This window comes from Rhynchophorus ferrugineus, unplaced genomic scaffold, assembly GCF_030347505.1.
Source record: "Rhynchophorus ferrugineus isolate W39M unplaced genomic scaffold, kcgeb_rfMv2 rfM8, whole genome shotgun sequence".
NCBI classification, from domain to species: domain Eukaryota; kingdom Metazoa; phylum Arthropoda; class Insecta; order Coleoptera; family Curculionidae; genus Rhynchophorus; species Rhynchophorus ferrugineus.
Window position 1 is genome coordinate 29,886,310 of NW_027472587.1, and position 23,705 is coordinate 29,910,014.

General features: G+C 34.0%; 1 protein-coding gene across 1 annotated transcript; it reads left to right on the forward strand.

Moving 5' to 3' along the window:
• The first annotated feature begins 9,074 nt into the window (after nucleotides 1–9,074).
• LOC143200705 (uncharacterized) lies at nucleotides 9,075–23,429 on the forward strand. The gene is made up of 4 exons (XM_076411309.1): nucleotides 9,075–9,190; nucleotides 10,405–10,686; nucleotides 15,430–15,560; nucleotides 23,031–23,429. The coding sequence occupies exons 1-4, from the start codon at nucleotides 9,119–9,121 to the stop codon at nucleotides 23,320–23,322; spliced, it is 777 nt and encodes a 258-aa protein (XP_076267424.1). The 5' UTR covers nucleotides 9,075–9,118; the 3' UTR covers nucleotides 23,323–23,429.
• Nucleotides 23,430–23,705: the final 276 nt, after the last annotated feature.

Genomic DNA, 23,705 nt, shown 5'->3' on the forward strand with positions numbered 1-23,705 from the left:
TACCCAAATATTGAAAGGTAACTTCCGTTATCAAATTTATATCGTTCAAACTTTCTTTGTATTATAGATACTATTAACTATGTAAATTGATTACTTTGGTAGCCTTGGTTTCTATATGTAAGTCAGTCAGTTAAAAAAATATGAAGAGTATATCAAAATTACCTAGAAAAGGGTGAAACGATTAACAGCGTATAGTATTCAAGCTTTTGGCGAAGAAAAAAATGCATGGGTGTAGTCATCATTGCAAAAATCTATAAAATGGGCAGCGTTACTGCTACGCTATCCAGTATATTCATAAAATTTACCCCATTTGCGGACATTTTCTACTCCCAAACCTGCAAAAATGGCTGGGTGTTAACATATTTAGATTGAATGAATAGGGCATAACATAAACAAGCCCATCTTTGATGGCCTTAAAATAAAACCTATTATTTTGAAGGAATTAAAAATATGGAGAAACGTTGGACTTGTATTAAAAATAAAAAATCTTTTTTCAAACACCTCTTGGCGAAGAAAAAATGCACGGTTTTAGTCGTCATTGCAAAAATCCATAAATTGTGTAGCAAACTGCTACAATATCCAGCATATTCATGAAATTTCCCCCTTTGTGGATATTTTATATTTCCAAACCTGCAGAAATGGCTGAGAGCTAAGAGATTTGGGTTGAATGAAGAGGCCATAACAGAAACAAGTCAAATTTTTGACAGCCTTGAGAGAAAACCAATTATTTGGAAGGAATAAAAAAATTTTAAAAATACTGGACTTGGATTAAAAATAAATCATTTTTTTTTCAAAGATCATTTATTCATCAAATCATTTGATCATTCAAATACTCTATCTTATCTACTGTAGATCTCACGCAATATACACAGTAACAATTTGGAAATAGTAGAATGAAAAATAGTAGAAATATAAACAATTTTCAAACTTCATTTGGTAGTATATAATTATTACCTTTGGAACATCTTCACTAATATATTATTTAACATATAAACCAAAAATTGAAAACTTATATTCTGCAAAATAAAAACGAGGCTATAATTAGCCATATATTAAAGATACTTCTTAAATATTTTAAAAACCTTTTAATTATTTTTAATAAAACTTATAAATTAGTACTTACGTAAACATTTACATTAAACCCACATTACATTATTTAAAGCATTTTTATTATTTAATGTTAAAAGGCAATTAACAATATCACCACTATCTTGTTTGTAGAATATGTTTTCGAATTGATATATCAATATTTTTATTTTTTCTTAAAAATATCGATATATCATTTGCCAGGTGCCCAAATAAAAAAATTAAATATTTCTTTTTCTCCGATATATTAAAATGTCGATATATTCCTTGGCAGCCGATATCGCCAGCTGAAAGTCATTATTTCAGTTTTTCTCATCATTCAAGTGTTTTAGTTGTTTCCAATCACCACCTGTATTTTATATACACAATGCATAACCTTGAAAACCTTAAAAGATCCCTAATTATCCTTAAAAGCGTTATTCGTTCGAAATGGCAGGAACGCTCATCATTACGCGTTAGTACCCCGCCTTGCTCCCCGCCTCTCGAATGGCCGCACGAAATTCTAAACATCAGGAAAACGTAACATCTAACGAGATTATCTCTAACCCGTCCAATTTTTTACGCTTTTACAATACGGCAAAATCAAGAAGGCGGCGGCGTGGAAGGGGAGGGTGGCAATTTCACCGTCTTTTGTTCGCCTATTCCGAATGCAGGGCAAGTGGGCGCCGAGGCCGGCACCACCACCACCACCACTCAGCAACAAGTTAGCAGCTGGATGTTTTCGGTCATCAGTTTTAATCTGGTTGTTTTTTCTTTCTTTCTTTCGTTTCCTTTTTAAATGGAGTTACTCGCCACCGTCGTCGCGGGGCAATACAAAGCCTTCTCGCGGGGTTAGTCGGTGAAAGAACAGGATGGCGCGAGGCGATTAGTTAAAATAAACTGCAGGAGGCGTCATTTTAGCCTCCGCATTTTGTTCTCCACTAAAAATTTTTTACAAAAATAGCACAAATGACGGCGCGTAAAAGGGCGTAATATATTACACCTATTACTTAAAGAAAATGTAACGTAAGGAACGGTAATTTTATTTAAAAAATTCAAAAATAAGTTGGAGTGAAGAAAATTCAGCAAAAAGAGATACGCCAGAAGTTTATTTCTACAACTGTTTGTTTACTTTTAATAACAAAACATAGAAATTTAGCATGAGAAACAATGATAAATTTCAGGAAGCTTCTTCCGGAAGATCATTGCTTAACGTAGAAGCAATTACAAACTGTAATTTTAATAGTAAATCTTTCATTAAGATCTACATCTATAATTCAAATGAAATACAGAATATGTATCTATTTACCTTAACAATTCACCCTAACTAGATCATTTCCCCTAACCTATGGAAAAAGGAAAAATTGGTTACATGTTAAACATTTGAATCAACATCCCCCCCCTGATGTCAGCAGCTACAGGAAACTTGGCGGGCACTAACCAAGCAAAAATCGAGCTCCTCCAGCAGATGAAATGCCTCCTTCATCAAGACAACAAATTTAACTCTATCAAAAACCCAGTCACCCTAACCTTACTTCTAAACGATCACGTGTCTCTAAAATATAGATATAGACTATGATAGGCAAACCAAAATATCTCTGGGTGTCGACGGAATATCGATCATTCAAATAAAAAAGCTCTCGCGGAACTGGCAAACATCATTAACTCCGTCATGAAGCTGCAACATTTCCCAGCGTCGTGGAAACACGCACATATAGCGATTATTCATCAGTCTTCTCAGTGCAATTTCGAAGCTTGTCGAGATGGCAATACTCTACGTTCTCAACTCTTTCACAAAGGAAAACAACATCATTACTGATGAACAATTCGGCTTTCGCGCTCACCACTCATCCGTCCATGAGGCTACCCGTCTGGCCGCACACATCCATCACGCTCTTGACCAACGTAAAAATGTCGGAGCAGGCCTCCTAGACCTAAGCAAAGCTTTCGACAAGGTTTGGCACGACTGTTTGATCGCAAAATGGGTACGGTTAGGCGTCCCAGAAGACCTAATCGCTCCTGTCAAGTCCTATTTATTAGACAAGGTCAAGGTTAGGAAAACTCTTTCCTGTCAAAAATCAATCAATGGTGGCGTACCTTAAGGTTTCCCGCTGGCTACAACTTCATTTAACATCTTTATTTCAGATCTGCCGAGAGCACATTGAGGTCGAGTTTTACGCTGACGACACTACTTTCTTCATGGCCTCCAGACTTGAGGATACTATTCTAGAATGTTTGCAGAAGAATGTTTACAGCTCGATCATGCGGAAATTGATTCAAATTCTGAAGGACACTCCAGAAATCAAGCATTTCATATCTCACTCCTTCCACAAACAACAACTCATTTCAAGTTCTTCTGAAAACGTGTTTGTTCGCGAGCTGGTCTATATGTTGGGAGCTTAGCACCGCGTCACCACTAATCTTCCCTTTTTTCAAGCTTCAATGACCTCATTCATCGCTGCAGTCATAACTTTTCCCCCCATACGACAGCACCCGGTCGTGTGTTAACTCAAGATCGCGAATCAACAGATAGTTTCATTATCTTTTCTTTCGCCAAGTATTCGTGCCCAATAATGGCTGCCCGGTTGACAGGTGCCATAGCCCCAAATTTAATGCAGTAGCAGTAACGACTTACAAACTTCGGCTCTGACGATACTCTACAGGCTTTTTTTATTTAGTGATTGGTAGGCCCAGAGGCCAACTTGTCACTTCAGGGCAAGTTTCGTCGATCGTCGTGCATTCTACCGCCTGGATTCAGGTCAGAACAAAAAATTGGAATCAACAGTTGCTCGCCCTACATTAAAAACTTCAAGAAAAAATTAGAAGTAAGCACAAATATGATATTTTTTTCAATAGACGTAAATTGACAGGTTTCAAATATAATTTTTAACACATATTTCTCTGCAAATGTTTTTAAAAGAGACGAATTTGTACCTTTAACTTCATGCTGATAAGAACCATACAGTAAAACACCAATATACTAAGAACTATATGTATATGTAATAATATTATACATCCCGAACATTAAACTTAATTAAATAATTAGGAGTTACTTGTTATTTATTATACATTATTTTTTAATTTATAGTTTATTAGTTATAAGATTTAAGGCAATAAGAATGTATGATTTGAAAATAGTTTCTACTGAGTTTTGCCTCAACTATTATGTTAAATGTATGAAATTTTATTATGGATAAATATATGCCACAAGAACGAGTAGAAATAAGTGACAATATTTATTGAAAATAATCGTTCCATTATTGCCACTCAACGGAAATTGTGACAAACATATCCTATTCGTCCAGTCCCTCACAAAACCACAATTTATTGTTTACATGCGAATTTTCGACAGTACGGTACGACAGCAGACAAACCTCGTTTTTCTGGAAGACAACGGACGTCTCGTAACGCTGAAAATATGATTCTGGTGCGCGAGAGTATTACAATGTCTCCAGAAACATCAATTCAGAGACGTGGTTCCCAGTTACACATTTCTGCACGCAGTTTAAGGCGAATTATTTGAAAATATTCCCGTACAAAATTCAATTTGCCCAAAAATTGCTACCGAGAGATCCTGATCAACGAGTGGAGTACAGTACAGTAGTACAGTAGTCAATCCTAATGTTGTCTGGTGAAATTGAAGATTTTTCGTCTAAATTGATAATGAGCGATGAAACCCATTTTCTCCTCAGTGGCCACGTCAATAAACAGAACAGTCGGTTTTGGGAACACAGAATCCTCAGTTAATTCATGAAACATCATTGCATCTACTAAAAACAACTCCATGGTGTGGTATTCATGCTGGAAACATCATTGATCCCTATTTTTTTGAAAATGACCAAGGTGTTGCAGTTACTGTTACTGCTGAACAGTACCAAGACATAATTCGAAATTTTCTTGGACCTGAAATGGAAGAGCCGGGGCTAGAGGACATGTGATTTCAGCAAGATGGAGCCACAGCACACAAAGCTCGTTCAACAATACAATTATTGAATTACGTTTGTCCACGAAGACATTTCGCGTGGCGAAATGTGGTTTTTAAGTGGCGATTTAGCATGGCTAGCCAGATCTCCAGATTTAACAGCACCATACATTTTCTTATGGGTTCTTTTTTAATTAAAAGTTAATGTGAATAAGCCCCAACGATTCAACATCTTAACGACAATATTCGTCACGAAATTAAAGAAATTCAGCCTCAGATGTTGCAGGATGTCATGAAAAATGCATTAAAAAAAGAGCCGAAAGTTGCATAGCAAATCGCGGTCACCATTTAGCCCATATAATTTTCAATTGTAATGAAAAATACTGTAAAGACCAGATAAAATTTTTATGAAAACCAAAATAAAATATCTTGTCTTTGAGCAAATTTATGGGCAAGCAAAGTGGTAGAGAGACTTTTGCCCCATGTTGTTTCACTAATGTTTTGAATAATTTTGTAGACATTTGCAACATGGTCAACCAGTACCAACATAAATCCAATTTTATAGTATATATTTTGTTAAGTAAGGGACTAACTCGCAAAATTATAAAAAGAAAAATTTAACATGCTTTCTTGGGCCTGAAATGGAAGAGCCGGGACTAGAGGACATGTGGTTTCAGCAAGATGGAGCCACAGCACACACAGCTCGTTCAACAATTCAATTATTGAATAATGTTTGTCCACGAACACTAATTTCGCGTGGCGAAATGTTGGTTTTTAAGTGGCGATTTAGCATGGCTAGCCAGATCTCCAGATTTAACAGCACCAGACATTTTCTTATGCGTTTTTTTAAATTAAAAGTTTATGTGAACAAGCCCTAAACGATTCAACATCTTAACGACAATATTCGTCACGAAATTGAAGAAATTCAGCATTAGATGTTGCAGGATGTCATGAAAAATGCCTTAAAAAGGGGCGAAAATTCCATAGCAAATCGCGGTCATCATTTAGCCGTTATAAGTTTTCAATTGTAACGAAAAAAAAACGTAAAGAGCAGACAAACTTTTTATGAAAACCAAAATTACATATCTTTTCTTTGAGCAAAGTTACAGGCAATCAAAGTGGTAGCGAGACTTTTACCCCATGTTGTTTCACTAATGTTTTGAATAATTTTGTAGACATTTGCAACATGGTCAACCAGTACCAACATAAATCCAATTTTATAGTATATATTTTTTTTAAGTAAGGGACTAACTCGCAAAATTATAAAAAGAACAATTTAACATGCTTTCTTGGGCCTGCAATGGAAGAGCAAGGACTAGAGGACATGTGGTTTCAGCAAGATGGAGCCACAGCACATACAGCTCGTTCAACAATTGAATTATTGAATGACGTTTTTCCACGAAGACATTTCGCGTGGCGAAATGTGGTTTTTAAGTGGCGATTTAGCATAGCTAGCCAGATCTCCAGATTTAACAGCACCAGACATTTTCTTATGGGGTTTTTTAAAATTAAAATTTATGTGAATAAGCCCCAAACAATTCAACCTCTTAACAACAAAATTCGTCACGAAATTGAAGAAATTCAGCCTGAGATGTTGCAGAATGTCATTTAAATGCCTTGAAAAGAACCGAAAATTGCATAACAAATCGCGGTCCTCATTTAACCGTTATAATTTTTCAATTGTAACGAGAAAAAAATGTAAAGGGCGGATAAACTTTTTATGAAAACCAAAATTACATATCTTTTCTTTGAGCAAAGTCACAGGCAATCAAAGTGGTAGCGAGACTTTTACCCCATGTTGTTTCACTAATGTTTTGAATAATTTTGTAGACATTTGCAACACGGTCAAACAGTACCAACATAAATCCAATTTTATAATATATATTTTTTTAACTAAGGGACTAACTCGCAAAATTATAAAAAGAACAATTTAACATGTTTTCTTGGGCCTGAAATGGAAGACCAAGGACTAGAGGACATGTGGTTTCAGCAAGATGGGACCACAGCACATACAGCTCTTTCAACAATTGAATTATTGAATGACGTTTTTCCACGAAGACATTTCGCGTGGCGAAATGTGGTTTTTAAGTGGCGATTTAGCATAGCTAGCCAGATCTCCAGATTTAACAGCACCAGATATTTTCTTATGGTTTTTTTTAATTAAAAGTTAATGTGAATAAGCTCCAACGATTCAACATCTTAACGACAATATTCGTCACGAAATTGAAGAAATTCAGCCTTAGATGTTGCAGGATGTCATGAAAAATGCCTTAAAAAGGGGCGAAAATTCCATAGCAAATCGCGGTCATCATTTAGCCGTTATAATTTTTCAATTGCAATCGAAAAAAAATGTAAAGACCAGATAAACTTTTTATAAAAACCAAAATTACATATCTTTACTTTGAGCAAATTTATAGGCAAGCAAAGTGGTAGAGAGACTTTTGCCCCATGTTGTTTCATTAATGTTTTGAAGAATTTTGTAGACATTTGTAATATGGTCAACCAGTACCAACATTAATCCAATTTTATAGTATATATACTTTTAACTAAGGGACTAACTCGCAAAATTATAAAAAGAACAATTTAACATGTTTACATTTACGCTGGCTGTTTTATAGTAAGGACTATATATACAAATCATTTGCAACTAAATACAGCCACTTTCCACTAAAATAAAATAAATAAAATTAAGTAAAACCGGGAATACCCTCATTCATGTTTATCCAATTCACTGTTTTATTTTATCTACCTTCAATTAACACGAGACTCTAAAATATTGATTAAAGAAACCGTTTCCGTTTCATAAACCGCCTCATAATAAAGCTATAAACAGGATCCGGAGTCTCTCGGTGTATATCAGCTGGTAAACAGAGAACTCTTTAAAAGTAAAAATATAATCAAGCAGCCGGGGGCATAGTTTACTTCGTTGGCCAAGATACCCACACAGCGAGCTCCAAATTTAATTAAATATTTTGGCAGTTATAGTTATCTCACCTGGAAGCATCATGAACAAGGGCTCCCGAGGACGTTTCCATTAAAGTTGTTGCGACGCAACTCTATTTCATTTATTTATTGTTAATTCTTTTTTATTATTTAAATATATATGTAGGAATAGCTTGAAATATTCTTATCATTCAATTCACTATCCTTGTTATAACGTTAACTTTAGTGAAATGATGAATGAAATAAAAATAAACTTAAAATTAGCTTTGGAACTATCGACTGAAAACAGTCGAAACAGTCGATAGTCACAAAACAGCCGAAACTGTGAATAGTTAAAAAACTAGCGACTGAAAATAGTAATTACTATTTTCAGTTAAAAGCACGGTTCGACTGCTGTAATTCGTGATGTTAGACGAAGATGTACGAACCCTTTTTTTGCCATGATAACTGTGTCACCGGCAAATATTCCAAGTATTGTTTCTTGCGTTGTCGGAATATTAACAATATAGAACAGATACAAGAGTGGTTCCAATAGTAGAAGTTGTACCAGCCAATGCAATAGAAATATCCTACAAAGATACCAGAACAAGGTACTGCAAGGTATTGTTGATGATCCATGGTACATTTGCACTGAAGGTAAAATCAGTCGACAACGTTATCAAGAACTATGCACAAACACATGAACAGAGTCTCCATCAGCACATCAGTGTTGTGGTTCACCAGCTCCTAGATAAAGATAGCTTAGTTAGAAGATTAAAGGGAGTAAAATTATTTGATCTAGATCAATTTTAAGTAAAACTTAGTCCACATTAAAAACATTGACATAAGTGTTAAGCCCAAAATGTCATTAATAAAACCAGATTCAGCTTATTATTAATGTTAATGCCTAGCACATAATAATAAATAATAAAAATTAAGAACAAAAATTTTTCAGGTCATTTTCAATTTTATTAAACAAAAAAACTACTTTTAATTAAAATAAAACATACCTAAGGCAATTTTATATTTTTCTTAAAATCAATAAAGAGAAAATATTGATCAAAAAAATTGTTGTCATTTATGACAGATGAGCAATTGATCAAGCAAGCCGAGAAAAATGTTTCCTGTGGTTTCCATGGGCTACCATGATAAATACAAACAAACCCTAGCTAGCTAGGCATCGTGGTTTGGTGTTTAGTAAACGGCAGTATGATATCGTCGAAAGACAAACTGCTGGTTCTCCCCTGGCAACAACGCAAATACGAACATCACAGAAGAAAGGTTAGTTTTTTCTAATGATAATATCACCAGACTGTTCAGTAAATTCACAAAAAATGTATGCTTACCACTCATTATCCTCTTGCTTTGACTTAACAGGTCAATTGAAAAATCTCCGGCCTACCATAATAATACACTTTTTTGGCATTTTTTTTTTATTCAACATAATTACCTTCAAGGGTGATACACTGATTATAGCGACCATCCAACTTTTCGATACCATTTTTGTAGTACAATTTGTCCTTTCCCTCAAAATAGGCCTCAGTTTCGGCGATCGTCTCTTCATTTGACGAAAATTCCTTCCCAGCAAACATTTTTTGAGATCTGAGGACAGGAAACAGTCGCTGAAGTAGTAAAAAAGCAATTCGAAGCCCAATTCATGTAAACACTACTTCCAATCATCAACTTGTCGTTGTTTTTGGTCAAAAGTGAGCTCGAGCAGGACCCACTTTGCACAGAGCTTTCTCATACACAAATATTCCTAAATGATATGATGTACACGTTCAGTTCAACTTTAGAGTGTCTGCTATGTCATTCAATTTCAATTTACGGTCATTCAAAATCATTTTGTAGATTTTGTCAATATTTTCGTCGGTAACAACCTCTTTTTGGCGCCCACTGCGTCTACCGTCTTCGGTGCTCATTTCACCATGTCTAAACTTAGCATATGAATCATTGATGGTTGATTTTCTTGGGGCAATGTCTCAGCAAAAACTCGGCATCAAGCCAAGTTTTTGCTTCAACTGTATTTCCCCCTTCTTTCCCTTCAAAAAGCAATATTTTATCAACACGCGAAATTCCTTTTCATCCATTTTTTAATAATAACACTCAAACACTTGCTTCACTCAAAATGGTATAATTCACAAACTAATGATCCGACAGCTGTCAAATTTATACATATATCTTTTGAGGGTTACGGCTAATTAAGAAACATAGGGATTTAAATCTAGTAGTGCCATCTATGTGTCAGGCCGGGACTTTTCAATTTACCTTTTATCGTAGTATTAGATCCAAATCTCATTTAACAATGATGAAAGGACACTCAAAATAATTTTAATAATTTGTAAAATCACGCTAAGATCACCGCTTGCTATGTTTATAAAATTTTAGAGCTAAATTTAATTTAATAATGAAATTTTGGTGATGTTTTAAGTAAAGTATCAAAAAATCTATTGAAGAACCCTATAATTTCTTCTACAGTGTATCTTTTGTGTTAGATATCTACAGCTGTACCTGTGGTGGACAACAAATGTCCCCCACAACATAGTCACGTGAGAGTTAAATTGAAGAAAAAGCAGAAGGAACAAGAGAGATCCAGAAAAATTGAGCATGAGAACCTAATATTATTACAGAGACTGAATCATATCATGTCTACCCATTGGTTGGACAACTATCTATCACCGCAGCCAAATTTTTTAAATAGGGTGAAATTGTACGACAATGAGATGGAGGACATCGATATAGAGCGTTTAGCTAGAAGCATTGATCTCGATATAGAGGTTTGTTTTCATTATGACGCATATTATATTAGGTGCTTGCATGTATATTGATCAGCGATATTTATTAGTGAGATTGCGAAGTATTAGTGCAAAGATCCATAACTCAATCTCCGTTGAAAAAACTCAATATATCTGTTAAATTCACTAGTTTTTAAATTTTTCTACATAAAGTACCAGTATTCCATTTAGTGTTATTGAATTATTCATACTGTAAAGATCGAACGCTCAAAATTGCATTTTCAATGTTGAAGAGTCTACTGTTGAAGCCCATCAAACACTTTTATAAAGTTATGATGATTCTACTGCGTCATGTTCCAATTGTCGTTTTAAGTTTCAAAAACCAATTCAAATAGTTAAAGTGTCATTATTGTTGTCAGTGATGAAGAAAGGACGAAAAAGTTCGATAACAACTAATTGCAAAATTTATCGGACAACAATAATGAAAAAAAAACAGAATTTATTGACGAATTATCAGTTGATCAGTCAACTTTTTAAAAGACTTCAAAAAGGAGGAGGTTCTATGTTCGAATACCAAAATTATTTTCTTATTCGAAAGAGTGCACTTCATCTAAAATAATCAGATATGTGTGTATAGTGTTATTGCTGAACTTATACAAAACTGTTCGGTGCAAAAGTCATTCAGTTTGCTTTTTAAGCACTAGCCATACCACATGAGAAGTCGTAGAAATATTGAAGATAACTGCTTCTATGGTGTAACGGTTAGAGCGTTCAGCATAAGGTTCCCGAGCCCAAACAATACAAAAATAATAGCAATAAAACTACAACAAACATAACAAATACGAACAAAACAAATCTAATTTAACCGTCCGGTCAATGACCGGGTATCCATTTCAATCCGCAGGAAAGATATATTAACTTCTACTTAAAATTTTTTTATGGCCGTCTTAAACCCCAAAATTGAAATAATTTGACACCCATTTCCTCAAATTTTTTAACAATCAATTAATTAATAAAACTATAAAACTTGATACCCCACCCGTTCAATATCCAGGTACCTCGGTATCCACTAAGATTAATGTATATGAACGACGGGTTTATACAAACTTAAGAGACCTCTTATTAAAATATTTAGTTAATTTGACGTTTAAATTGATAATAGACAATATAATTTGTAATTTTTTTAATTTAAACTATAATTAAACAATAAATCTTATTATAAACAATAACATAAATAGTAAGTAAGAAATACATAACTCCGTTTTATTTTATTTTATTAATATTGTTTTCCCATATTTTACTATTTATTTATTTACATTATCTTATTTATTATGATACTGTGCCATATAAAAATTGAAGTACATTAAATTATTTCGTACATCCTTCACATGTCGTAGTTGTAATACAGTGTTCGTCACAAATAGGGTTCTCACATACCGAACATATTTTTCTAGTTTTGCGACGGTTTTTAAATTCACTTTGGAGACATTCATAGCATACACCAGTAATCTTTTTCCTTCCAGTTGAATCGAGCTGCGATTGAGGTGTCAATGATACAGATGATGTTCGCTGATGCACATTCGGATTGATAGCTCGACCAAGAAGAGATTCAATCGACACTTTCGTTGAGAAATGCCTCATAATTTGTGCATTATTCGAACGACTTTCAACGAATGGAGTACATAGCTCTCTGCCCAATTGCCGATAAAATAATCGTCGTTGATACAATTTTTTAAAAATTATTTTATTATTGTCATAATACAGAATATATGATGCAAAGCAGGCAATATCGAGAATATTGTAAAAAAATGCTAGAGGCCACCTTTGAGTTAATCATTTTGTGGTATATCTCCAAGCATTTTATCCATCGTGTCTACTCCAGCTTTAGACCAATTATAAAGCTCAATAACTTCGGCGTTTTTCTTTGCACTATCACTAATTATAGCTTCATGATGTATTGATGATAGCATAATTACTATCTTGTTTCTTTTGGCACCTAACTATATAGGGCAACTTTTTCATGAAAGCCAAACACAGTGGATAATCTTTCTCGCGTTTTTGATACAGCCATTGCTGGTGGAATGTACTTTGGCTGGAATGGCTTTATTTTTCTTCAAGGTGCCAACAGTTGTCAAGTTCCAAGATAGTAAAAACTTTGCCAGTGGAAGAGTAGTGAAGAAATTATCCATTGTAATGTTTCTACCGGATCCTCTATACGGTGCCATCAAGTCTTTGACAACTCCTTCACCAACGTTTTTCTCACGACCATCTTTCGATTTTCCACTGTAAAACTGTCCAGTAAGTGGACACGATTTTTCAACATCACATATCCACCACATACTGAGTGAATCTAGTTCGACCTCGGTATGGATAAAGTTGCTCGTGAATTGTCAGGTATTCTGTAGGGATTATAATGTTTTGCTGAATTACTATTCAACATTGACCAAATGTCTTGTATTCGAGCAGCTTTATCATTCTCCAAGCGCTGAGCTCGAGTATTGGCATCAACAAATCGAATAAAACGAATAATATTTCAGAAGCGATTGATACTTTGGGTTTGGCGCGGACACAAATGCGGTCGTTTTTCGGAAATTTCGTCCTTCAAACGATCCAATAACGCTATGTAATTGTTGTCGTTGATTGGTAGTAGTTAAAATAATATTATAAATAGATAAATAGGTTTAGCTAGGTATTAAGCTAAATTGTATGTATATAGTATTACATTATTCATATTTTTTTGTCAACAACGGTGTTGATATATAAGGGAAACAATCTGGGACAAAACAAACACAAACATGGGGCTAAAAATATATATAATGTTTATGCAAATTAAAATTGGACTCAAATACAGGACTACGAACCCAACCATAATGAAGTAAAAGGTTCTATCCAGACAGCACACATTAGCACCCATACCGAAGTGGTCAGTAATACTTAACTTAGGCTAGATTATATGGAGAAAATCGATTTCTAGTAGAAATCCGAGGAGTCTGTCTATATTTTCTCGTGTTAAGACCTTTCTAAAATTTTGTAACCTATACTTAGCTCTAATCTGGATGAGCTGTGGCAAGTCGTTCAGTATATGGTACACTGAAATAGACCATGCAAGAAAGGACTGTGTATATAGTAAAATATAAAATAGTGTATTAGATAGGTTAATTAACGAGTCAATTGAAAAGTCCCCAGCCTACCATAGTAAAACACATTTTTTTGGCAAAATTAGTCATTGTTATTCAACATAATTCCCTTCAAGAGTATTGATTATAGCGACCCTCCAACTTTTTGATACCTTTTTTGTAGTACGATTTGTCCTTTGCTTCAAAATTTCGGTGCTCAATTTCGGCGATCACCTCTTCATTCGACGAAAATTTATTCCCAGCAAGCATTCTTTTGAGATCTGAGAACAGGAAATAGTCGATGGGAGCCAGGTCTAGAGAATACGGTGGACGAGAAAGCAATTCGAACGCCAGTTCATGGATTTTGGCCATCGTTTTCACTGACTTGTGACACGGTTCATTGCCTTCCTTTTTTGTTCAAATGAGGTCGTTTTTAGGCGATTTCGTCCTTCAAACGATCCAATGACGCTATGTAATTGTCGCCGTCGATGGTCCTTCCTTTTACAAGGTAGTCAATGAAAATTATTGCATGCACCTCCCAAAATACAGACGCCATGACCTTGCCAGTCGACTGTTGCGTTCTCCAACGATTTGGAGCCGGTTCATCGTGTGCAATCCATTCAGATGACCGTCGATTGGACTTCGGAGTTAAATGATGGAGCCATGTTTCATCCATTGTCACATTTCGATGAAAAAACTCGGGTTTATTACGCTTGATCATCTTCAAACACTGCTCAAAATCATCAACTCGTCGTTGTTTTTGGTCAAAAGTGAGCTCGCGCGGCATCCACTTTGCACAGATCTTTCTCATACCCAAACATTCGTCAATGATATGATGTACACGTTCAGTTGATATCTTTAGAGCGTCTGCTATTTCATTCAATTTCAATTTACGGTCATTCAAAGTCATTTTATGGATTTTTAAAATGTTTTCGTCGGTAACAACCTCTTTTGGGCGTCCAGTGCATTCATCGTCTTCGGTGCTCATTTCACTATGTCTAAACTTAGCATACCAATCCTTGATGGTTGACTTTCCTGGGACAGTGTGCGTAAACTACGGTAAAAACGGTATCAAGCCAAGTTTTTGCTTCAACGGTATTTTTTCCCTTCAAAAAGCAATATTTTATCAACACCGGAAATTCCTTTTTATCCATTTTTTAAAATAACAAAAGTTGCTTCAATCAAAATGCTATAATTGACAAACTATTGATCCGATAGCTATGGGGGTTAGGGCTAACTAAAAACATATGGATTTAATTCTAGTAACGCCATCTATGTGTAGGAACGGGGACTTCTCAATTGACCTGTTAAAAGGTTATTGTTTAATTTGTTTTAACTATTACAATGATTACTTCGTACATATTTTATTTTAAAATTGTTTTGTGTTAAAAATCTAATCTTGATTATTTTTTATTTTTAATGATTTCCTTATTTATTTTTAGAAGTCAGTTCAATTTTTTTGAGAAATATATTTTATTCCAAGTACATTACAGGCGACGTTTGATGAGTTTCGACAGCAGATTCCTTCGAATCAAACGACAAAAATATTCAAAATGTAATTTTTATCGTTTCATAATTAGCATCTGTGTACCACCAATAGATATATTGAATCTAATATATTGAAGAAATACATTATTATTAAACCTTTTGTTCTTCATTTGATTTTTAGACTGAACAAACAGAGGGTAGCAGTAGAAAATTGAGATGCATCGCTTGTAGCCCAATCAAATATGAACCTATTGAGTTAATAGAGGAAAGGATGCCTTGGGAACCAATAAAGAAGCCCATGTATCGTAGTAGGTACGTAAATAATATGAGGTGTCTCAAAAAAAACTTTATATTATGTTAAAATATAAAAGTTATATTTAGTGAATTCAAAGATAATTCAATCCGATTTATACGATGATTTTTATCGTATGATAGGGTTCCCCATAATTGAATTTTGGATTGATGGCACTCCAGTAGCTAAACCTTCTTTTTGGATACATTGTACTAAACTTAAACTTAATTGGACAATTGATTATTTAGTAGTTAATCATTTACATAAAGGTTTAGAATTTTTAAAAATCGTATAAGAGAAACGAAATTAGTACGTTTAATTAACTTGAAAAGTGTAAAGTGAAATGTATATTGGGTGTGGTATTTAATTAATACAAATTCTAACTGACTGCATTGCTAATAGTTGTGTCTATTATACGTGTTGCATTGCGACTAGTTATTTTCAACAGATAGAAAATAACAAACATATTTTTATAATATTTAATTGAAAGTCACAGTTACAGCAGCAGTAAGTCTAAACATAACCTTACATTCAGAAAATAATTAAAATTTGAATTTTCGAAATAATTGAGCCCACAGACTAAATTTATTTTCCATTTTTCAAGAAAAAATTGAAATAAACAAGATCATTGTAACATGGTGCAGCATTTACCATCAATAGAAAATATCTGTGGTGTTTTTTGTCGTAATTACTAACTGAATAATAAAACAAAGATGTTTTACGAATCATTCATGATTCGGGACGAGACGGAATTAATACACCACTTATGGCCTTGGAACAAAAGAGAAACTTTATTTTGATCCCTGGTAAGTTACACCCACTCGATACAAGTCACAGCGCCCTCTATTAACTTTTCTTCCTCTTTTCTATACTGGCTCTTGTATCGAGATAAGTCATATATTTAACACTATCCTTCAATTTCAATGTACTAAATAACTTAACCTAAGTAAGATTGTAAACAAAAATTACAAAAGTACATTTTTATTGCCAGAACAAAACTATTACGTTGTACATAAAAATTTGTTTTAACTTAGGACTATTCTATTTTAACATGGTCAGAATTTAATTTTAATTAATAATTTAATCAAATAAATCTACACAATTATGTGATAAATAAAGGTAACAGTCAGTTTTCTACTTGAAAACAATTCTCTCTTTGAACAAAAAAAAACTTTGAACAATCATAGAAATAGTCACCAAAACACTGTCCAATTTAATATCGATTATATAGTTTGTTCTTGGGCTGCCAAACATCACATGTATTTCTTTTCGAATGAATTCCTTCCACGTCTCTGGGGTTGTCTTTATCAAATGGTATGAATCCATTAAAACTTCCTAGTTGGTTACCATACCAGTCTTCATAAGGTCCATGGTCATACCATGGTCTTCTGGCATCACTGAGGTATCATACTAAATTGGTTTCCTCCAATTTATACAAGACAGGTTCATTTTCATCAGGTTCATCATCACTGTCTGTTATATGTTCTTGAATGCTTTTTTCTTCATCATCACTCACATTCTTGTTTTCTTCTTCCTGTTGCAAAACTATCTGCATCGGTTTACTCACAGATTCTTCTTTGGAATTTTCTAATCTCGCCTTATATCAGTCTTTCTATATATTTTCTAAACGGTATTCTATCTTTAATTATTTAATCACTATTATCCATTTTGAAGTTGACTTCCATTGGCTTACCAAATTGGTCTGTTGAGATGCGATCTTGTAACTAACGAAACTTATATAAAACTGCCTTTTAATCTTCCATATATTACCCTTTAAATTATAACTAAATTATTTTCCACTTTTGCTGGTGTTAATATTAATTTCAATTTGTGTAACAAACTTCTACGTAGAATTCCTCAAGCAGTCAGTAAATTATGTGTTTTTGATGAATCTTAATCTCTTCTATCGCTGCTTTTTCTATTCTAATAAATTGTTTAACTTCATAAAGACTTTCCATTAAATCCACTATTTGTTCTTCGTGTCCTTTTAATAATGAGTCATCAATGAACATAACGACATGAACATTATCTTATTTCGTGTTCCAACCTTTAGGTGAATTTCTCAATCCATACAATGCTCATTTTAATTTATAGTGTCTTGTTTCCTGATATAAATATCTAGATCTATTGTTCCATTTATAATATGACCAAACGTTTTTGATTTAATTGTTGAAAATTTGATTTTTCTTCCACTTTGGATCCAGTTGTTTTGATATTTATATTAAATTCTAATGCTTTCTAACTAAACTCTTCTTTATTGGGTTCAATAGCTTTTCATTCTACCTGTAATTCTGTTCGACCCCTTGTTTCTAGTTTTCAATACTTCTCTGGTTCTTGCAACTTACACATGGTTGATTATCTGAACTCTTCTCCATTACTAATTGCTACATTGATTACAATGTTTCTTTATCCTACTGATAATTCTGTTGGATCCCATGTTACTAGTTTACTAGTGCTTCATTGATCCTTCAATATTATACACTTGATTGATTTTCTAAAGTATTAATTACTCCATTACTATTTACTACATTGATTACAATGTTTTCTTCCTTCTTACAGATAACTCAAGATCACATGTTTCTAGTTTTCTGGTGTTCCTTCTGATGGTCATTGATCTTTGAGTGCTCTAGTGGTCCGAAATTAACTTACTGATAACTCAAGATCACATGTTTCTAGTTTTCGAGTGTTCCTTCTGATGGTCATTGATCTTGGAGTGCGCTAGTGCTCCGAAATTAACTTACTGGTAACTCAAGATCACATGTTTCTAGTTTTCTGGTGTTCCTTCTGATGGTCATTGATCTTTTAGTGCTCTAGTGCTCCGAATTTAATTTCCGTCTGTTGCATATAGCCATCTTGTTACTTCCACTTTCCTTCGTGTATATATCTATACCGTATATATCGTGTATATACTATACCGAACTAAAAATTTACCTAATCTCCATTCCCCTGCACTCTCCCTCGTCGCCCTACTACTTCTCATTTACACCGAGAATTCTGGGCCCATAACCTTTTACGAACCACTTATGATTCGGGACGGGACGGAATTAATACACCACTTATGGCCTTGAAACAAAAGAGGAACTTTATTTTGATCCCTGGTAATTATACCCACTCGATACAGGTCGCAGCGTCCTCTATTAACTTTCCTTCCTCTTTTCTATACTGGCTCTTGTATCGAGACAAGTCATATATTTAACAAGATGAACTACTATTTTTCAGATACGAAGGAGCAGTCAAAACACAATAAAGTGCTTCATTTACATTCATAGATATGATTTGAATGTGAATTAATAATGTAAAGATTTTCATTCTACTTTCAATTTTATCCATTGGTCTTCAATTTATTCATCTTTGGAAGCTGAACATGCTAAACTTCTTCAGGCATTTTACGATGGTTAGCTGCCATGTGTCGAATTGATTTGAAATTTAACGTGGTGTTCGCTGGATGTCGTCTCTTCACTGCTTTCCGGCATAGTTGTGAATTCTTCTAACGTTCTTTATGATATAGTTCACACTGTAGAATCGTATGGCTATTGTAAATTTCAAGGAGATCCAATTCTGTTCGGTTTTCGATCGATGCGTGGTTCAAATTAATCATTTGTTATCCACAGCAATCACTTTTAATAGTTGTATTCGGTTTTAACTATTCTTAATACACCGCGCCACTCTGGACCTACCAGACACAGAGCATTGCCTTGCGACCAAAGCGATTTGAACTTGGAGTCGATCGGACAGCTTCGACAAGTGATAACCATGACTTTTTGTGCTTGGGATTCTCAAAATAAATCCACTTTTCATCATCCATCACTATTCGATGCAGAAATGACTTCCGATCATACCTTTGCAACAAAATTTCACACACGGTTATTTGATTTTCCGGTTGCCTGTGTTTTCATCTTAATAACCCTTGCAGTTTCACATCTACAAACTTTTTCAGTCTACCAGAATGTTCTTTGTGCTAAACATGTTTTTAAGGTTAGAGCATGTTCACCATAAGTTTCAACGTTGACTCTCAACGACTTTTTGCCTTTGAATAAATAAGAAAAGAAATACATGTCACAAATGCACGTTTTCAGGCACGAAACTTGACATTTTCAAAGAGGTATACATCTATGACATTACTTTCTCAAAATATAACATGTAACATATATACTTTAAAGTTTGATTGCAGTAGAATAAAATGACATATGTGTCAAACCATAACATTGCGAACTTAATCCTAGCGACTATTGTAGAAAAACCGTTAATGACTTTCTGGTACACCTGGTAAATGGAATTGGCGCTACTGCTTCAACCAGCAGGGCAATTACATTAATTGGTTTCCAGAAATTGCTTTTTTATTATTTTATTGTTCTATATCTATAATATACTATTGTTAGAATTTCAATATTAAAACGTCTTCATCGACGTTGTCTGTGCCTCCAAAAACTTTTAATATCGTCCATTCATCAATTTGCGATCAAGTTACTTGTAACACTTCGGCTATCATACAATTCCTTGACTGCTTGTAAACTCAACAACGTCATTCTAACAGCGTAGCTGTAATACCTGATGTAGCAAGTGTAAATGCAATTTCATTTTGCGGTCGAATTTCTGCCAAAAACATTGATATTAAAAACGTTTTTCCAGTTATACCAGGACCATCTAAGAAATAATTCAATATTTTTTATAGCTGATTTAAAAGGGGTACGTTTCTTCCTCAATACCTAGGAATAGTATTGGATTTCGGGTCTCAACTCTTGATAAAATGCGTTGTGCGTTGGTTTTTATCATTCCTAACTGTAACAGGTCAATTGATACATAGATGGCGCGATGTTTTTTAGATAGCCCTAACCCTCAAAAGATGCGTGTATAAATTTGACAGCTGTCGTATCATTAGTTTGTGAATTATAGCATTTTGAGTGAAGCAACTTTCGTTATTGTGAAAAAAATGGAAAAAAAGGAATTTCGCGTGTGGATAAAATATTGCTTTTTGAAGGTAAAAAATACATTTGAAGCACGTGGACGCCCAAAAAAGGTTGTTACCGACGAAAACTTTTAAAAAATCCACAAAATGATTTTGAATGACCATAAATTGAAACTGAATGAAATAGCAGACACTCTAAAGATATCAACTGAACGTGTACATCATATTCACGAATATTTGGGTATGAGAAAGCTCTGTGCAAAGTGGGTGCCGCGCGAGCTCACTTTTGACCAAAATTAACGGCGAGTTGATGATTCGGAGCAGTGTTTGAAGATTATAAAGCGTAATAAACCCGAATTTTTGTGTAGATATATGACAATGGATGAAACATGGATCCATCATTTCACACGATGAACCCACTCCAAAGCGTCGGAAAACGCAACAGTCGGCTAGCAAAGTTATGGCGTCTGTATCTTGTAATACGCATGGAATAATTTGAAATGACTCACAAAATCAATGACTATCTTGAAAAAGGAAGGACCATCAACGGCGACTATTACATAGCGTTATTGAACCGTTTGAAGGCCGAAATCGCCAAAGAACGGCCGCATTTGAAGAAAAAGAAAGTGCTGCTTCAACAAGACAATGCACCGTGTCACAAGTGAGTGAAAACGATGGCAAAAATCCATGAATTGAGCTTCGAATTGTTTCCTCATCCACCGTGTTCTCCAGATCTGACCCCTAGCGACTATTTCCGGTTCTCAGTTCTCAAAATAATGCTCGTTGGGAAGAAATTTTCATCGAATAAAGAGGACATCGCCGAAACTGAAGCCTATTTTGAAGCAAAAGACTAATCGTACTACAAAAATGTTATCGCAGAAAAGTTGGAGGGTCGCTATAATCAGTGTATCACCCTTGAAGGGAATTATGTTTAATGAAAAAAAAATAATTTTACAAAATTTTAAATAAAAATTAAAAAATATATTATTTTTTAAAATGTGTTTTTCTATGGTATGCCGGGAACTTTTCAATTAACCTTTTATTAAGTCTTTGCAGGTAAATATGTCCTCAATTAAAATTAATACTTTATTGTGATGTTTTTCGTTCGTAGAAAACTATCAATAACATTTATTGCCGACTTGGTTGACGCAATGATAAAGGTATCTGGTCCACTACTGTGATGGTCGGAGGTTCGAATCCTGTTGGGGCATGGTCATAAATGTATGCTTGTAATCGTTTAACATTTGTGATTGCCTTTTAGACCTGTGTGCAAGATCCTATAACGAAAATAATCCCAGTCACCTCAGTAGGCAGGTTGGGTAATACCGTATGTCTTATGTGATGTCCTGCAAAGTTGGTCACTCTCCAGTCAGTAGTCTCAATGCCGAGGACTGTGGTTTGGAGCCCACTTTAAACCGTAGGTCTAGTCCAGACAAACCCTAGTGGGTAAAAAGGACTCAAAAACTATATTGTGCATCAAAAAATATTATTTATTATAATTAATTTATTATAGTTTTTGAAATATATTTTTAAAAATTATTTATTCCAGTTCAACTTGAATATTCATAAATCAGAGAGACCAACGTCTGTCGGGTCAGCTAGTTTTTGATAAAAAGGCTTTAAATCCTCAGAATTTTGTAGATCCAGTCATTATTTCATTAAACCATTGACTAATTTTCATCTATGAATAACAATATATACATCCTGATCCTATAATTGGTTCGGTTGTCTGGATTCTTCGGATTAATATCGATTAGCAATTAGTTATATCGTTATGGATAAATAATTTATTTACAATTTATCTAGTAGTCGCTGTTGACGTGACATTTGCAATATGTTACCCGGAACAAGTGTTATTTTATGATCCAAGATCATTAAAAAATACGGCAATGTTTATTTATCTTCTGCCGACTGATGATATTACTCCATGTTATCGTCGCACGGGTTATGAAACTGGATAGATAATAACCGAGCAGAATAAATAAAATCGTATATTATTCCCGTCTAAATGTTAATTTATAAAAAAACACTACCGTATGTCTTTTGTTTCGCCCACGCCTGCTGTTGTATAGCCGTTATTCCCGTTTTCCACTCATATCAATTATTACATATAAGTATTATTATATGTTGGGTTTTATGCGAATATTTTAATTAATGAATTACTGTTTTCTGACTTAATTTACTACATTATATATAAGATGAAATAGTAGAACATCTGATATATACACAATATTTAATTATTAATTTTGTAGGCGATAAATTGGGAAATTTACTAAACAACCACTAACAATAACAACTGATATATTTTTAAAAAATTAATAAATGAAATTAACACACAGAAAGATTAAAATAAGAACTGATTCATCACCCGCCAAATTATCCAGTCCTTGCTCCTTCGACATATTCATGGATAACCTCAAAAAATATATTGGCTATCGGTGCTAATAAAGCTTCAAGCATGAAAAAAATTTTTAAAACTAATTTATAGCTCTAATTATTTAACATATCTTATTTTGACAGAATAAAAAATAACACACACGAAATATTGTGGATATATAACATGTTAACGTGATATATGTTTTAGATCCGTACCGCCAAGGTTTTCCAGATCCCAGATGCCAACAAAATTAAAATCAGCCCCTGCTAGAGCGGACCCTGTCATAAATAAATCGAAAACTGAGCAAAACGTCAAGAAAATAGTACAAATTAAAAAAGAAGCTTCGTCCAAGTCATTCCAAAATCCACATCGAATATCGTTATCAAGAGGATCTTTAAAATTATCCTTAAATTTTCCTATTGATACTTTGGTGAAGTTAAATGAAAAACTTATATTAAATAATGTATGCCATTGTTGTAGTAGAACTGTGGATGTGTAGTAAAAAAACCCTAAAACAATGTGAAGAAGCATAAAATCGGCCAATTTTTATATGTTTTTACCTGTTCAACAAAACTGTTCTATCCCTAAACTCATCTGAAATTAACATTGTAGTAATAATAAATTAATAAAATTAAAATAAAAAAAAACCTTTATTAGGTATTTATTTCAAACTATTTTTTGATAATCCCAATAAGTTCCATAGTTTCCATAATTACCCAATATAATAAGGGAATAATATCCCCCAAATCGTCATAGATGGAAATATTTTATCTAATTGCCAAACTGCCATCAACACTGATCCAAATATTTACATTACCTTGTCGTAAAATAGCGATATCAGAGTTCTATGTTGATATATGGATTATATGGCGATTAGAAGAC

Bases quoted from the DNA above. Each gene is read 5' to 3' on its own strand.
- LOC143200705 (XM_076411309.1), top strand. From the start codon at position 9,119: ATGATATCGTCGAAAGACAAACTGCTGGTTCTCCCCTGGCAACAACGC. The intron at 9,191-10,404 runs GTTAGTTTTTTC...CTTTTGTGTTAG, and splicing joins ACGAACATCACAGAAGAAAG to ATATCTACAGCTGTACCTGT. The intron at 10,687-15,429 runs GTTTGTTTTCAT...TTTGATTTTTAG, and splicing joins GCATTGATCTCGATATAGAG to ACTGAACAAACAGAGGGTAG.